At 38.6% G+C, this 17,960-nt stretch overlaps 1 protein-coding gene across 11 annotated transcripts in view; it reads left to right on the top strand.

The window, feature by feature from the left end:
* The window catches only part of MAGI1 (membrane associated guanylate kinase, WW and PDZ domain containing 1), a 712,862-nt gene that overhangs the window by 432,992 nt on the left and 261,910 nt on the right, over nt 1–17,960 (top strand). For all 11 annotated transcript variants that reach the window (XM_037799909.1, XM_037799906.1, XM_037799902.1 and 8 more), the window contains exon 2: nt 17,003–17,120. In XM_037799909.1, the coding sequence (XP_037655837.1) occupies nt 17,003–17,120 (118 nt within the window). The remainder of the gene's footprint in view (nt 1–17,002; nt 17,121–17,960) is intronic.

Raw genomic sequence — 17,960 nt, 5'->3', positions numbered from 1 at the left:
AAATTCAGGATCCAGTCAAGCTTGCACATTCCATTTATCTCCAGTCTAAAATAGTCCCCATCCCTCCACCTCCCTCTGTTCTTGATGACACTGAATCCTTTGAAGAATTCAGGCAAATGTTTCAAGAACATTTCATAGGTGATGCATGTTTACCCCTTCGTAATTTATAAGATACCCGTGGAATGGTACTTGAGAATATGAAAATATCCTCTTCCCCCACAAACTTTCATCCCATGGATTTGACTCCATGATGGTCCTTACTAAGGGAATGACCATTTTCTACGGTAGTCTTTTGGAAGACCTTCCAAAGGCATATGTTAACATATGGATTACATATGTTGACTGTGTGCCAGACACTGTGTCAGGTGCTTTACACGCATGACCTCATTGGGCCTCGCAGCAACTATTTTGGGCTGATACTATTGTTATCCTTACAGTGATACATTAGGGAATTGAGCCTCAGGGAAGCTCAGCAACTTGCCCAAGTCCACACAGCTGGCAAATGCCCCTCCTGAATCTCAGCTAATCAAATCCGGCTTGCGACCCTTTGCTTTTAACCACATACTATTAAGAGAAGGGCACCCTGTGGGGGTGTTTATTATATTAACAAGCTCCCCAAATGCCCCTTACACTTTTGGAATACTTCCCAAAGGCAGAGACTTTTAAAAACCTTTGCAAGTGCAAGAACTCAGATATAGGAAGAATTTATGTTGCTTTCTTTGCCTTTATTTTCTAAGTTGGTGCTTCCAAGTTGGTCCTTATCATATCTATCAGGAACTCCTCCTAGGGTACCACCCTAGTTAAGAACACCAGCCATCATAGCAACCTGGGTGTGAGACCATCCTCTGCCACTTGCTAGCTGGGGGATGGTGCAATTTCTGATCCTCAGTTTATTCTTCTTTAAAAATGTGACTGGAAATAGACTCGACCTAATTGAGTTGGAGAGAAGCTTCAAGGAAGTCATGCCCGTCAAGGGATGAGTTGGCCCGGTGCCTGGGTACATGCTCATCATCATGACTAAAGTCCAGCAAGTGAGCTGAGCAGAGTTCCCTTAGATGGCAATGAAGTAGCTTTTCAAGAATTTAGTGTCTTCTTGAAGGGCACAGGGATGCACATCATCCACTGCCACTCTAGGGTCTGAGTGTAGAGACTTCTGATTTCTGCTTTTGGTGAGGCCATGCCGTTAATGAGGGCTGGACCTAACTAAGCTCACATCAGCTATATTACACTGCCGATAAGGGACCATTGTCTTTCTGCTTTCTTGCTCTAAAGCCTTTACAGTTTTTTTCTAAACAGATGCTATTCCACTATCCTAGTTTAACTGGAATAAATCTAAGAAACAAAAAAGGCTGTAAATACATCCCAAAGTAATTTGGGTGGAGAATAAAAATGTATATTTGGGGCCCCCCGAGTAGCTGGGGGAGGATGTGGAAGTGTCGGGCTTCCTCACCTGGATTATTGCTGATGTTCACACAAACATTGAGGACTGGTGGTAGATGTGCCGAGCCCTCTATCATGGGACTTGCACTTACAAAGCTCTTTACTGCAAAGGAGAGGCTGAACTTGCATATAATTGTGCCTAAGAGTCTTCCCCTGAGTACCTCTTTGTTGCTCAGATGTGGCCCTCTCTCTCTCTAACTGAGCCATCTCGACAGGTGAACTCGCTGCCCTCTCCCCTACGTGGGACCTGACTCCCAGGGGTGTAAATCTCCTTGGCAACGCAGGATGTGACTCCTGGGATGAATCTGGACCTGGCATCGTGGGAATGAGAACATCTTCTTGACCAAAAGGGGGATGCAAAATGAAATGAAATAAAGTTTCAGTGGCTGAGAAATTTCAAATGGAGTCTAGAGGTCACTCTGGTGGACATTCTTACTCACTATATAGATAACACTTTTTAGCTTTTAATGTATTGGAATAGCTAGAAGTAAAATACCTGAAACTATCTAACTCCAACCCAGTAACCTGGACTCTTGAAGATGATTGTATAACAATGTAACTTATAAGGGGTGAACTTGTGTGATTGTGAAAACCTTGTGGATCACACTCCCTTTATCCAGTGTATGGATGGATGAGTAGAAAAATGGGTACAAAAAAATAAATGAAAAATAGGATAGGATGGGGGGGATGATTTGGGTGTTCATTTTTACTTTCATTTTTTATTCATATTCTGATTCTTTCTGCTGTAAGGAAAATGTTCAAAAATAGATTGGGGTGATAAATGCACAACTGTATGATGATACTGTGAACAGCTGATTGTACTCCATGGATGATTGTATGGTATGTGAATATATTTCAATAAAACTGAATTTAATTTTAAATAAAAAAAGGCTGTAAATAGTGAAAAAATAGAGATAATGGAAGTTAAGCCTAAGCTTGCTTTTCTTCCCATGCTTAATTCAAGTTTCTTCTCACTGTAGGATGAAATTTTGTTTGAAAAGAGTCACCAGGAGGAAAAGACTAGTGAAGTCAGATAGAAAATAATAATAAAAAGTGGATTTCCTGAAGTACTAGCAAAATATTTCATGCTTGTCCTTATGGGGAGTTAATGTAAATAAGTGGTTTCTAGAGCCTCATCAGCATGCATAAATCAGTCCTGCAGCCTCTGTTGCACATCACAGACTCCCCACACTTTTCTCTCCTTATCTCTCTCCCTCCCTCCCTCCTTCCCCCTGCCTGTGTCCACTCCTATCCCCCTTTCTTGCTTTTACTTCAGTTTTACTGACTTTGTATCACTAGGGGCATGGATTCATCGCTGCATATCTGACGAGGAGCCCCCTGCCTAGGTACTGCCATGCGTGGCCCATTATCATAAGGTGTTGTCTCTAGACCAGTGGCAGGGTAGAGTGGCAGTACATGGGGTTTGTGAGAGATGGGGAATGTTCATGAGAAACAGGTAAATAGTCTCACTTTCAGTACCCAACCCTCCAACATTTTGTTAGGGGACAAGGGTGTGGCTTGGACCAGTGGTTCTCAAACTTGAACATGTACTAGGATCATTGTGTTAAAACATAAGGTGGGCTTGTTGAAACATGGATTGCTGGGCCCCACCCTCAGAGTTTCTAATTCATAAGGTCTGAGGTAGAGCCTGAGAATTTTCATTTCAGTCAAGTTTCCCTGGTAATGCTGTTGCTGCTGATCTGGGGACCACACTTTGAGAAACACTGACCTAGATTAACCTCCAGCTCTACCCCCAGAACTGCTTTAGGAGAATTGCTCACCTGGAGATGCAGGGTCAACATCTAGACCAGTGGTTGGCAAACTATGGCCCATGGGCCACACCCACTGCCTGTTTTGTAAAGTTTGATTGGAACACACATTGTTTACTATTGTCTGTGGCTGTTTTCACACTACAAAGGCACTGTGTTAGTTGGACAGAGACTGTATGTGCTGCAATAGCTGAAAATTTGTACTATCTGACCCTTGGCCCTTTGTAGAAATAGTTGATCTAGACCAATGCTTACATGTCATGTTGGGGGTAGGGAGGAATTGAAGTAATTCTATACGTAACCAGCATACTGAGGGTTCCCAGTCTGTGTGTTTATTAGATTTGTGGGTTGTTTTATTTTAAATTTAAATAGATATGATAACGGAAACCATTATTTCTCAACAGGCAGTTTCCCAGATTCATTTTCTTGCTCAAACCAGCAGTTTTTTCAAAATGAAAAGAAACATAGTTTTACCACCTATTCTGCTTTCATCTCTAATACATCATTGGCATTTGTGAAATGTTGGTGGGAAATAAAATCACGTAATTATGAGGAGAAAAATCATTTTCATTTTGACACTGTAATTGTCCGATGAGTGATGTTGAACTTCTTCGAATATTTGGTAGAAAGTAGCGTAACCTTTCGGGAAAACAATTTGTCAGTATGTTGCAAGAATGTTTAATGTTCATGCTCATTATTACAGTAATTCTACTTCTAGGAAATTTCATCAAATAATTATGTTTAAGGCTCTTCATTACAGTATTGTTTATAACAATAAGTTTTTTTAAAAGGGAAATAATCTAAATGTCCTTAACATGAAACTGTTAATATTTTGATGAATCCACATAGGTATTCTGGAGTCATTTAAAATCATGCTGGATCAAGGGAACTGATATTTTGACATTTAAGTTTTTTTATTTTTTTATTAGAGGAGTTATAGGTTTATGATACAATGTATTTGGAGGGAATTTGTATCAAGAACCTTAAATATTTTTATGCCCCAATATTTCCACTTCAAGGATCCTGAGGAAATAATCAGAACTATAGATAAGTTTTGTACAAGGATGATAATTATAGTGGAAACAATTTATATGCTTAATAATTAGGAATAGTTAAATAGGTTGTGATGAATTGATAAGATAAAATACCATTTAGTAACTAAAACTATATTTTTGAACACAAATAAATTACTGATGCTTCAGATATGAATCCATATATATGGCATGATCCCATATATCTGGTATTTAATAGGAACTCTCTTTTTTTTTTTTTTTTTTTGATCTCCTATTTAATGAACTCTGTTCTGCTTACACCCATTCATCACCAGTTAAGCCCAAATATTGAGTCATTTTTTGTTCCTCTCTTGCATCAGCAATCTCTACCAGTTCCAACTCTAAATTCTGTTTCCTATCCATCCGCTCCTGCCCCTCTTCCCGCCATTTCCTTAGGCCGGACCTCTTCAGGTCTCCTGTGATCACCAGCACTCTCTCTGCCTCCCCACCTCTACACTTGAGTCACTGTAAACTGTTCTCCATGCAGCTGCGAAAGTAATCTCATAATTTAGACCAGATCTTAAAACCCCATGAGTAAAATCCCTTTCATTGATTCCTACTGCACGTAATAAAATGCAAACTCTTTGTCATGCCCTGAGAGGCACAAATTATCTGGCCCCTGCTTCTTTTCAACATCAGTCTGCACCATCCTTGTCTGAACTTCATGCTGTTTCTCTAACACACCAACCTCGTTTCTACTTCAGAATCGTTACACATGCTGTTTCCTCTGCCTGGAATGCTCTTGTCCCCACTCTCTGCATAGCTAACTAGTTCTCATCATCACAACTGCCTCTTCCCAGAGGCCATCCCTGTCCATCCTTCCTAAAACAGGTATAGCACTCCCTGCTCAGGAACTCTGGATTGTCACTGTTACAGCCTCAGGGTTCACAGAGTATCTGCCTGTAAACACTTAATATTTGTTGGATGAGCAGCTTGTATGAGTGATTAGATATGTATATATTTCTTTATATTTATGTATATACACAGGATAAATAGTATCAAAGTGTACTGCAAATGAAGTTAGAGGTCATTTAAATTTTCTTTATTGTACTTTTGTGTATTTTTCAAATCATATTCTATTTATATTACTTTTTTAAAATTTAATTTTATTGAAATTGTTCACATACCATACAGTCATACAAAGATGCATAGTGCACAATCAGTTGCCCACAGTACCATCATACAGCTGTGCATCCATCACCACAATTTTTTTTCACTTTTTAGAACACTTTCATTACTCCAGAAAAGAAATAAAGACAAAAAAAGAAAACTCAAACCCTCCTATACCCCTAACCACCCCCCTTCCATTATTGACTCATAATATTGGGATAGTATATTTGTTACTGTTGATGAAAGAATGTTAAAATACTACTAATTGTAGTACATAACTTGCAATAGGTATATTTTCTCCCTATATGCCCCTCTATTATTTACTTCTAGTTATAGTGTCATACATTTGTTCTAGTTCATGAAAGAGATTTCTAATAGTTGTACGGTTAATCACAGACATTGTCCACGACAAGATTCACTGTTTTATACATTCCCATCTTTTAATCTCCAACTTTCTTTCTGGTGACATACATGACTCTAAGCTTTCCCTTTCCATCACATTCACACACCATTCAGCACTGTTAGTTATTCTCACAACTAGCCATCACCTCTGTCCATTTCCAAACACTTAAGTTCAACCTAGTTAAACATTCTGCTTATAATAAGCAACAATTTCCCATTCTTTAGCTTCGTTCTATATCCTGGTAACTTATATTTCACGTCTATGAGTTTACATACTATAATTAGTTCATATCAGTGAGACTCTGCAATATTTGTCCTTCTGTCTGACTTATTTCACTCAATGTAGTGCCCTCAAGTTTTCTTCATCGACCCGTTTTTGTTTTTTTAAGACAGTTTTGTTCACCCACCATTCATTCCGTCCTAAGTAAACAATGAGTGGTTCCCTGTATAATCACATATTTATGCATTCACCAAGATCACCACTATCTATATAAGGACATCTCCATTTTTTCCACAAAGGGGGAAGAGTCAAAGAAGTTAGAGAGACAAAAGAAAAAGAAAGAAAAAAACATGACAGTTAAAAGGCAACAAAAGGAAAGACAGAATTAAACTAAAGTAGAATAAAAGAGTCAGACAACATCACCAATCTCAAGACTCCCATACCCCTCCATTATGTCCCCCTCTTATAGGCATTTAGCTTTCGTATATTGCCTTTGTTACATTAAAAGAAGCATGATACAATGCTTCTGTTAACTATAGTTTCTAGTTTGCATTGATGGTATTTTTTTCCCCAGTACCACACCATTTTTAACAGCTTGCAAGGTTGACATTCACTGCTTCTCCCTTATGTAAAAACATATTTGTTCATTTTATCACAATTGTTGAGCACTCTAGGTTTCGCTGAGTTATACGTTCCTAGTCCTTATTTTTCCTCTTACCTTCTGGTGACCCACATGTTCCTAACCTTCCTCCTTCAATCATTCTCACAGGCATCTTTGTTCAGTGTACTTACATTGTTGTGCTACCATCACCCAAAATTGTGTTCCAAACCTCTCACTCCTGTCTTCTCCTATCTGTCTGTCGTGCTCCCTTTAGTGTTTCCTGTAGAGCAGGTATCTTGTTCACAAACTCTCTCATTGTCTGTTCGTCAGAGAATATTTTAAACTCCCCACGTATTTGAAGGATAGTTTTGCCGGATATAGGATTCTTGGTTGGCAGTTCTTCTCTTTCAGTATTTTAAATATATCACCCCACTTTCTTTTTGCCTCCATGATTTCTACTAAGAAATCCACACATAGTCCTATCAAGCTTCCTTTGTATGTGATGGATCGTTTTTTACTTGCTGCTTGCAGGATTCTCTCTTTATCTTTGACATTCGATAATCTGAATATTAAGTGTTTTGGTGTAGGCCTATTCAGATCTATTCTGTTTGGGGTATGCTGTGCTTCTTGGATCTGTAATTTTATCTCCTTCATAAGACATGGGAAATTTTCATTGATTATTTCCTCTATTATTGCTTCTGCCCCTTTTCCCTTCTCTTCTCCTTCTAGGACACCCATGACATGCACATTCCTGCATTTCATTTTGTCCTTATTAGTTCCCGGAGATGTTGCTCATATTTTTCCATTCTTTTCCCTGTCTGTTCTTTTGTGTGTTGGCTTTCGGGTGCCTTGTTCTCCAGTTCCTGAGTGTTTTATTCTGTTTCTTGCAATCTGCTGTTGTATGTCTCCATTGTGTTTTTCATCTCTTGTGTTGTGCCTTTCATTTCCATAGATTCTGCTAGTTGTTTTTTCAAACTTTTGATTTCTACCTTATGTTCACCCAGTGTTTTCTTTATAGCCTTCATCTCTTTTGCCATATCTTCCCTGAACTCAGAGCAAAGGTGTTTTCTGGCTCTTTAAGGTCATTCATCACTAAAAGCCTCTGTCTACTTGTTAGGGGTTTGTCTATGTTTGCAGCTTGTATTCAGCAGTCCACATTTGTTAATTAAAACCCCAGTTGGAGCTGGCCTGAGCTATATTCACTTGCTCCGGGACTCCTGCTTTCTCCTACAGCAAGGTCTTGTAGCTTAGCCTGCCATGGGGGGAGGGGGTCCCAGCATGGTTCCGTGATTTTTACTCATAGATATGCTGTGATCTCATCCATTCCACCCAATCCAAGCCGCTGTACAATGTGTAGACAGTCACAGTTGCCCCCCAGCAGTTTTTCCAGATTATTTACTAGTTGTTCCTGGTTGATTATTAGTTGCTCCAGAGGACTAACTACGTTCCACTCCTCTCTATGCCACCGTCTTTCCCCTCCCTCCTGTTTGGAAACAAATAGCAAGCCTCTTTTTTAGATGAAGTTTATTTAAATGTATTTTGGATTTTAAGTTTGAGTGACTATAAAATTAATTTGCATTTCAGCATATAATTTTGTGTTTAAAAAAACCATCTCTATTTGTAAATCTAAAATGCTGACCTACACAGTTTTTTTTTCCGTGATAGTGCCACTGCAATATAAATCATTTGTATTGTCTTAATAAATGTACCTTTCCTACAGCTGTAATCATTCCTTGAAGAAACTGTGTACAAAAGCAGAACCACATGGAAATGTGATTAAAGATACTTATGCAAGTTTTCTTCATCATTGACAGCTTGAAATGTACTGAAGCATGGATTCTAATTGTAATGAAACACGATTCCTTGGCCTTTTGGATGTGGATGTTCTGACACATGTATGAGTCAGGGAGGGAGTTGTGTTTTGCCACCTCATTTCGAAATGGGTGAGTTAAGAGTACTCTCAGGAAATGGTCATGTAAATGATATCTACTGATAGCATTGTCCCTTAAGGTCTGTATCCTAGGATATTGAATCACAGCATTAAACTCTGCTGATAACCCACCACCTTGAAAATGATGCTTCCAGTTAATTTGGAAGAAAATTTTCTAGCATATGAGAGGACAAGTTGGAAAAACTACACAAGTCAGATATGTTGGGGGTTAACTTCATGTTTAAATAATGATAAGCAAATTTTGCAGTATAAATAATTAATAAAGGATTCAAATCCAGAATGTGTAAAGAAGGTCTTCTTATCAAAACACTTGTCTCTGTAACGGGTGGGGGATGTATGGGAAACTGGTACTACTTTAAGCATGATTTTTCTATAAACCTCTACCTACTCTAATAAGAAGTAAAAGCAAAGATAAGAATTAAGTAACAATATGGCCCAGTAGGAAAATACACAAAGAATATGAATGGGCAAGTCACAGAAGAGGAAACACAAAAGACAATTACAACTTAGTAGTAACCAGTAAGTGTAAATTAATATCACACCAAGGTACCATTTTACCTTTACTGTATTGGGAATAATTTTAAAAGAAGGACTGTGCAGGAGGGGCTTCTGTCCTTTGAAAGGGCTGCCTACAAGGACAGCCTTTGGATATCTGAAAACATGGGTGTCTGGAGGGTCCCCATCATTCCCAGAACCGATAAGAGTTCCTCACTGTGCCTAAACTGTACAAGCAAGGTGGTTTCTGCTGTACACCTGCTTTTCTTCTGGGAGTCTGAAGTTTTGGTACAGGGCTGTCTGTGTGACCAGCACCCCCCAAAAAGCCTTGGGTGTGTAGGCTCAAAGTTTCCCTGGTTGTCAACTTTTCACACGTGTTGTTACATCTCATTCTGGAGGTCTTAAGCCCATCCCATCGGACTCCACGGGGAGAGGAGTCTTGAAGCCTGTGCCTCGTTTCCTCCGGACATTGTCCCATGTGTCTTTCCCTTTGCTGATTTTGCTTTGAATCCTTTTGCTGTAATAAATCAGAGGCATGAGTCCTCCTAGTGAACCACTGAATCTGGAGGTGGTCTTGGGGACAGACAATAGCAAAAGTTGGCCGGGGTGTGCAGAAACAGGAACTCCAGAGCTGCTGGTGGAAGGGTAAATTGGTACCACCGTTTGGGAGAAGAATTTAGCAATAGCCAGAGAAGTTGAAGATATGCACGCCCTTTTCCAGGTTTAGATTGTACAGAGGAAAAAAAACTTCACACATTTATTTTTTTAAATTTAAGACAGGTTTTATAGCAGCACTTTTTGTAACTGCAAAAAAATCGGAAAGAGTCTAATTTTCTGTGAAAGAGAAATAAAGTAAGTTATGTTTTTCAAAAGGAATATTATATAACATTTTACAAAAACTAACAAAAATTACATTGATCGACATGATTAAATTTTTATAAAATAATAGGAATGCAAAAAGCCCAGGATATATTCTTTGAAATTTAAAAGAGAGTCCAGAAATACAGATAAGATATAAAAATATAAAATGATGGCATATCCAGGACAAGTCTGAGTCACATTTTTCCCATTTAAATTATAAAATTGTCTTAAAATAATCCCTGAACCATTTTCTTGGAAAAAGTTCTACATATTCCTGACCTGTATTCTCTTTTCCATTTACAAAACAAATCTTGAATTTCAAAGAAAGTGAAGATAATATGACAGACTCTCCTTCTTGCAATTTATTCATTGGCTCACTGCCCTTGACAATTAGGAGATTTATAGACATGTCCCATGAATAATTGGCAATTAATTTGAGATTAGATGCCAAAAATTACAGTACTCTTAATGAATGTGAAGGTTAGGCTTTTCTCTTACAAATGTCACGGAGCACAGAGTAAATGTTAACCAGCAGCATAGTTAACCCTGCCCTTTTGCGCATACGCAGCAGAGAGAAGTTTTAGTCTGAGGATCGTAAACTCTAGTTGCTTGGCTAGTCTTTTTTTAATTCTTTTAATTTTTTAGTTTGGCTAGTTTTAATGTAAATCTCAAGTATAAACCAAAAGTGGCTATTTCAAGAATGCTCTCTAATTTATATGCCCCATTTTATCTTGATAGTTACTTCACATGATCCATAAGGATGTGTGAACCTGTGGTATGTATGGGATAAAGTGATACTGCATCTTCTTTGGATTTTTTTGCTTTTGGCTCAGGCAGTGTATCTGGTTGTCTGTGGATACCACAAGCATCTTTGCTATTCATGGCTCAAGCAATAGCTGTCAGTGTCTTTTTAATGTCTAGAACTGTGGTCTTCTAAGAGGAATATAACCCTAGAGTTCTAGACCTTGGGCGTTCCGTTGGTCAACATTATAATTCTTTCAGTCAAATTCCAGAATACCTTATACCTAGATGTGCCAGTTTAAATGTATTATGTCCCCCGAAATGCCATTATCTTTGATATAATCTTGTGTGGGCAGATGTTATCAGTGTTGATTAGATTGTAATTATTAGAGTGTTTCTATGGAGATGTGTCCCACCCAGCTGTGGGTGATGACTCTGATTGGATAATTTCCATGGAGGTGTTGGGCCACCCATTCAAGGTGGGTCTGAATTAAACTACTGGAGCACTATATAAGATCAGACAGAAGGAGCAAGTGGCTACAGCCAAGAGGGACACTTTGAAGAAAGCACAGGAGCTGCAGATGAGAGACAGTTTGAAGATGGCTGTTGAAAGCAGACTCTTGCTCCGGAGAAGCTAAGAGAGGACAAATACCCCAAGTGCAACTAAGAGTGACATTTTTGAGGAACTGCAGCCTAGAGGGGAATGTCCTGGGAGAAAACCATTTTGAAACCAGAAGTTTGGAGCAGATGCCAGCCATGTGCCTTCCAAGCTAGGGAAGTTTTCCAGACACCATTGGCTATCCTCCAGTGAAGGTACCCAATTGCTGATATGTACCTTGGACACTTTATGGCCTTATGACTGTAACTGTGTGTTCTAGTTTGCTAATGCTGCCAGAATGCAAAACACCAGAAATGGATTGTCTTTTATAAAAGGGGGTTTATTTCATTACACAGTTACAGTCTTAAGGCCATAAAGTGTCCAAGGTAACACATCAGCAATTGGGTTCCTTCATTGGAGGATGGCCAATGGTGTCCAGAAAACCTCTGTTAGCTGGGAAAGCACGTGGCTGGTGTCTGTTCCAAAGTTCTGGTTTCAAAACAGCTTTCTCCCAGGATGTTCCTCTCTAGGCTGCAGTTCCTCAAAAATGTCACTCTTTGTTGCACTTGGGGTATTTTTCCTCTCTTAGCTTCTCCGGAGCAAGAGTCTGCTTTCAACGGCTGTCTTCAAACTGTCTCTCATCTGCAGCTCCTGTGCTTTCTTCAAAGTGTCCCTCTTGGCTGTAGCTCCTCTTCAAAACATCACTCACAGCTGCACTGAGTTCCCTCTGTCTGTCAACTCATTTATATGGCTCCAGTGACTCAACTTAGACCCACCCTGAATGGGCGGAGCAACACCTCCATGGAAATTATCCAATCAGCGTCATCACCCACAGCTGGGTGGGGTGCATTCCAAAGAAACACTCAAAGAATTACAGTCTAATTAACACTGATAACGTCTGCCCACACAAGATTACATCAAAGATAATGGTGTTTAGGGGACACAGTATATTCAAACTGGCACACTGTGTAGCCAAATAAACCCCCTTTTATAAAAGCCAGTCCATCTCTGGTGTTTTGCATTCCGGCAGCATTAGCAAACTAGAACACTAGAGGTAGAGAAAGCAAGTCTATCAAATCTCAGTGTTGTGCCGGTGCTTTCATTTCCTGGACTTCAGTTCCAGCACAGTGCCTGGAATGTATTAGGCACGCACTAAATGTTTAACTAATTTACATATGTTCACACCATATTAGCACGAGTAGACTTTTATTCCCTTTCAGAAACTCTAGAAGTATCCTTTAATCCAAATTTTTCCTTAAGCCTGCATTTTGTTTCTGGCTATTTCTAAGCCGATAGAATAGACGGTATGTTTACGGTTCTCCAAAAGTTGCATTTCCAAAAAGAATAACAATCTGTGTCAAGACAGATGTCAGTTTTTTCTCCACTAACCTCAACAATTGTCTATTCTACCTGATGATATTTATGATTATGTCCATCTTTCATTGAGTTCTTTGTCTTTGCCAGCAGTGTCCCATGCATGTCACATGTATCATCTCATTTAACCCTCACAACAGTCTGTGATAGAGCTACTATGATCATCAGTTTCTCTTTTTACAGATGAGAAAAGTTGAGGTTCAAAGAATAAGCGTTATATTCAGGATCACCACTTAATAAACAATGGAGTCAAGATTCAAGCCTAGATTTGTCTTTAACTACCAAGATTTATTTTTTTTTTCTTTCAGTTCAACTCTCTGGCAGGAAATTAAGAACTAAGCTTCTAAAATAGTGCCTGGCACATAGTTGGCACTCAATAGTTATATATATTTTAAACTTGTGAAATAAAATTTATTCCAGTATAATTTTAAAACAGTGAAATACCCATTTTAGGTATACAGTACCATAAGTGTCCACAAATGTACAAATCCATGTTATTACTCCCACCAGAAAAGAAACTTTATATTAAAATCTCCTTTGAGAAGCTTCCTAGTGTCCTATCCTCCCATTTAAAAACCATTTTATTTTGAAATTATTCTAGGCTCATAGGGAGTTATAAAAATAGTACAGATAGGTCATGTGTACCCATTACTCAATTTCTTCCAGTGGTAACATCTGACATAGCTGTAGTTGAAAGAGGAAGGCCAGGGGCATGTATGACACCAGAAGAAAAGACAAAAGATAAAGACTGGGATTACATAACTTATTGAAACCTAGAGTGGTCAATGATGGTGATTAAATGTACAAATACAAGAATGTTTTTAAAAGAGGGTAAACAAATGTCAGCACTGCAAGGTGTTGAAAATTGGATGGCACAAGGGAAAAAAAACAATCAATGCAAACTAGAATCTACAGTTAAATGGTAACATTGTAAGATGCTGCCATTAATTGTAACAAAGGCAATATATCAAAGGTAAATGTCTATAAAAGGGGGTTATAAGGGAGTGATAGGGATTCGTGGTGGTGGTGGTGTCTGACCTTTTCATTGTATTTTGCTTTATTTTTATTTTTCATCTCTCTTTTATATTTTTATTCTTCATTTTTTCCCCTCCTTTTCCTCTTTCTTTGTGGAAGAATTGGAAATGTCCTCATACAGGTTGTGGTGGTGAATGTAAAATTATGTGATTATACTGGGAATCATTGATTGTTTACTTAGAATGGATTGTATGGTGTGTGAATAAAACTGTTTTAAAAAAAACAAACAGAGGGACACAAGTGCTGGAGAAAATGTGCAGAGAGGGATGTACCCATTCACTTTGGTAGGGAAGTAGAATGGGGCAGCCCCTCTGGAGGGCAGTGTGGTGGTTCCACAGGAAGCTAACTATGGGTTGCCACATTGTCCTGCAGCCCTGTTAAAGGGTATATATTTGGAAGAACTAAGAGCAGGGACATGAATGGACATTGCACGCTGGTGTTTATGGTGGCAGTATTCATGATTCCCAAGGGATGGAGGTGACATAAGGGTACATCGACCGATAAACGGAATGATGAACTGTAGTGTATACATTTAATGGAATATTGAGCAGTGGCCAGAAGACATAAAGTTGTGAGGTATGCAACTAGGTGAATGGACCTTGAGGACAGTGTGTTGAGTGAAATAAGCCAGAATCAAAAAGATAAACATTATAATGTCTCACTAATATGGACTAACTATAATGTGCAAACTCTGAGAATTGAGTCTGAGAGCACAGGTTATCAGGGGAAGGCTTATGGTAAAGTTTCCTAGATTGTAAGCTCTTATAGCAGTCACATGTATTCATGAGTTGTAACGATTATTTCTAAATTCTGAGATGCTGAGCTGTTTGTGTATAATCTGGTCAGTCCCTGGAACTTTGGGTATCTGTGTGACACCTGAGACTCACAACCAGAGTTTGGCAGCTATGCATGTCAGCATTACTCCATACAGCAAATGTTAAAGAAGCTGAAAAAGAGACTAGAGTTTAATTAGAGATATGAACAAAGTGGACTTGGTTAGGACTAAGGTAAATCATACTCAAGGGAAAAGGATGATATTGACCGTGTTTTGAAACTTCATCTTCTATGTGGGATCAAAAGAAGAGATGTTTATTTAGTGGAAAATCTATTTTCTGTAGCACACTGTATAATTTTACTTGCATGGTCAGTTTATTCAAATACCATAATTACATGGAACCTTAAATAGGGGGTGAGAGCTGGTTGGTTTATACAGGTTAGCATGAAGCCCTGATACATCCCAGAGTAATTTTGTCAGCGAATAAAAATGTATTTGCATAGCCCCCTTGAGGGACTGGGGAAAAATTAGAAATATTAAACTTCCCCACCTGGGGAATTCCTCATATTCTCTCAAGCCTTGGAGGACTACCATTGTAGTAAGCAATCCCCTCATCTTGGGGGCTTGCCCTTAGAAGTTTGTTACTGCAAAGGAGAGGCTAAGCCTACTTATAATTTGCCTGATAGTCATCCCCAGAGAACCTGTTGCTCAGATATGGCCCCTCTCTCTAAGCCAATGCTGCAGGTGAACTCACTGCCCTCCCCCTGATGTGGGATATGACTCCCAGGGGTGTAAATCTCCCTGGCAAAGTGGGACATGACTCCCAGGGATGTGCCTGGACTCAGCATCATGGAATTGAGAAAGCCTTCTTGACCAAAAGGGGGAAGAGAAATGAAACAAAATAAAGTTTCAGTGGCTGAGAGATTTCAAAGGGAGTTAAGAGGTCACTCTGGAGGTTATTCTTATGCATTTTATAGATATCTCTTTTTAGTTATTGTGTATTAGAATAGCTAGAAGGAAATCCCCAAAACTGTTGAACTGCAATCCTGTATCCTTGATTCTTGAAGATGATTGTATAAGTATATAACTTATATGGTGTGACTGTGTGATTGTGAAAACCTTGTTGCTCACACTCTCTTTATCCAGTGTATGGACGGATGAGTAGAAAAAGAGGGGGACAAAAAGTAAATGAATGATAAGAGGGGAAAATGATTAAGAGATGTTTTGGGTGTTCTTTTGTACTTTTATTTTTATTCTTATTTTCATTTTTATTTCTTGTAGTAATGAAAGTTTTCAAAAAGTTGATTGTGGTGATGAATACACAACTATATGATGACACTATGAACAACTGATTGTACGTTTTGGATGATTGCATGGTATATGAATATATCTCAATAAAATTGCATTTAAAAAAAAGTTAGCCTATACTTGTTAAATTGTACTTTGAAACTTATCACCTTTCTGTATATATCTTATATTTCACAATAAGGAAAGAACTGTAACGATGGAACTGTAACGTGTAACTTTCTTTGAAATTACCTATATAACTACTTGTTAAATTGTACTTTGAAAATTATCACCTTTGTGTATATGTATTTCACAATAAAGAAATAACTGAAATTGTGGGTCTGTAACCCCATAATATTCTTTGAAATTTGCTCTCTACTTGTTAAATCATACTTAAAAAGTTATTGTTATGTATATGTGTTAAATTTCACAATAAAAAATGTATTTTAAAAAAAGCAGTATGTGTCTAGTGTTTGAAAACAATACAGAATAGAAAGATCTATATATACCTATGTCTGTTTATCTGTCAGTATAGTGAAGACTCCTTTAGTTTCCCAGCCCAACTCCTTCCCCCTAAAGGATATCACTGTTAAAAATTTCTTATGATTCTTTCCATTAATACATGCTCTCCTTTTTTTTTTTTTTCTTTTACACAAAAGGGATCAGGCAGTTTGCAGTATTGCATATATTTTCTACAATATTAGCACATAAAAATCTCCTTTGCACATAGTGGTTATATGGATGAACTGTGCTTTACTTAATTGATCCCTTTGGCTGTTTCTAGTTTTTTTGTTTTTATTTTTGCTTATTTGCTGTTTTAAAAGTGCTACAATAAACAAGACTGGAGATCTTGGCAGGTGTTTGCAAGTATATCCATAGGGTAAATTCCTCCCAATTGAATCCCTGGACAAAGAATATTTTATAATTTGATAGCAATTGCTAGATTGTCCTCTTTAAGGTTTCAGCCATTTACTCTCCCACTAATAGCGTCTGCAAGCATCTATGGCACATATTTTTAATGTAATAGTCTCATTTAAATTCTTTGCTATTTTAGCTGTCTAGTGTTATGTGAGATGGGACCCCCAAATTAATGCTGTTTCAATGCTGTTTTATCTTTATTACATTCTTGACTGCCTTTTCCCCTGCAGAGGAAAACCTAAAGTAAGTCCTCCTGATGACTGAGGGTAGTTGACTAGATTTGCTTTGCATGGCTTACGCGCACAGTGGTCTCAGGCTGATCTGTATCTAGGAAGTCCTATTGTTGACGGGCTCTGTTTTATATCTCCTGCAGGAGGCAGGCTGAACAAGGACCTGAGACATTTTCTCAATCAGCGGTTCCAGAAAGGGTCTCCTGATCATGAGCTCCAGCAGACCATAAGGGATAACCTTTACCGCCATGCTGTGCCTTGTAAGTAGCCTGTCTTGGGCATCTCACTACGCGTGGGTATGTGCAAGAAACCAAGGGGAAAAAGGTAGTGATTTGATAAATCAAGAGAATCATAATTGACAACAAGACAAAGAGCCCAACTTCATGGTGAATTACATGGGCTCTTGAATTTGCATGGGTCTCAGTCCCAGCTCTGTCAGTGCTGGGCAAATCATTTATCCTTTATAAGACTCAATTTTCACATCAGCATAAAGGACATTGTAATAATAAGAATTCATAGACCTGTATATGGAGTAAATGAGATGAGACACAGGTGTTTTGTGAAGTACTAGCACCATACAAGTTAACCATCATTGTTATAATGAGGAGGTGAGAGGAGAGGCTGTCAGAGTGTCTTCTCTGGACACCAGCAGAGGAAATGGCTGCACAAACTTGACCTTTCTCCTCCTGCCCCTCTTCTATTCAGGTGATTTTTATCAGGTTCATATATCAGCAAGTATAATTTTGTTTGAAGAAATGTTTCCACAGGTTAAAAAACACAAAACACAAAACCATTAGATTGGACCAAATCTGAGAAGGCAAGACATAGAATTCCCAGAAACTCTGAGAGCAGAGTTGTTGTGTTGAAGGGAGGGAAGGACGGACGGAGGGAGTTTAGTCATGAATCCTGCTCTTCTTATCTGCCGTCTTCTGGTGTCTCTTCCTTTATTCCCTTAAGAGCGTGGATCCCAGGGAAAGGCTACAGGTAGATTAATTAGTGTGTAAATTGCAGTGAAATATTACCATGCTCTATTAAACTACATTCCTATACAGCTAATCATGAGGTTGAATCCTGGGGTGACATTAAGTTATTTAATTTGAT

Source organism: Choloepus didactylus, chromosome 1 (assembly GCF_015220235.1).
Source record: "Choloepus didactylus isolate mChoDid1 chromosome 1, mChoDid1.pri, whole genome shotgun sequence".
In the NCBI taxonomy this organism is placed as follows: domain Eukaryota; kingdom Metazoa; phylum Chordata; class Mammalia; order Pilosa; family Megalonychidae; genus Choloepus; species Choloepus didactylus.
This window is presented reverse-complemented; position numbering and strand designations above follow the sequence as displayed.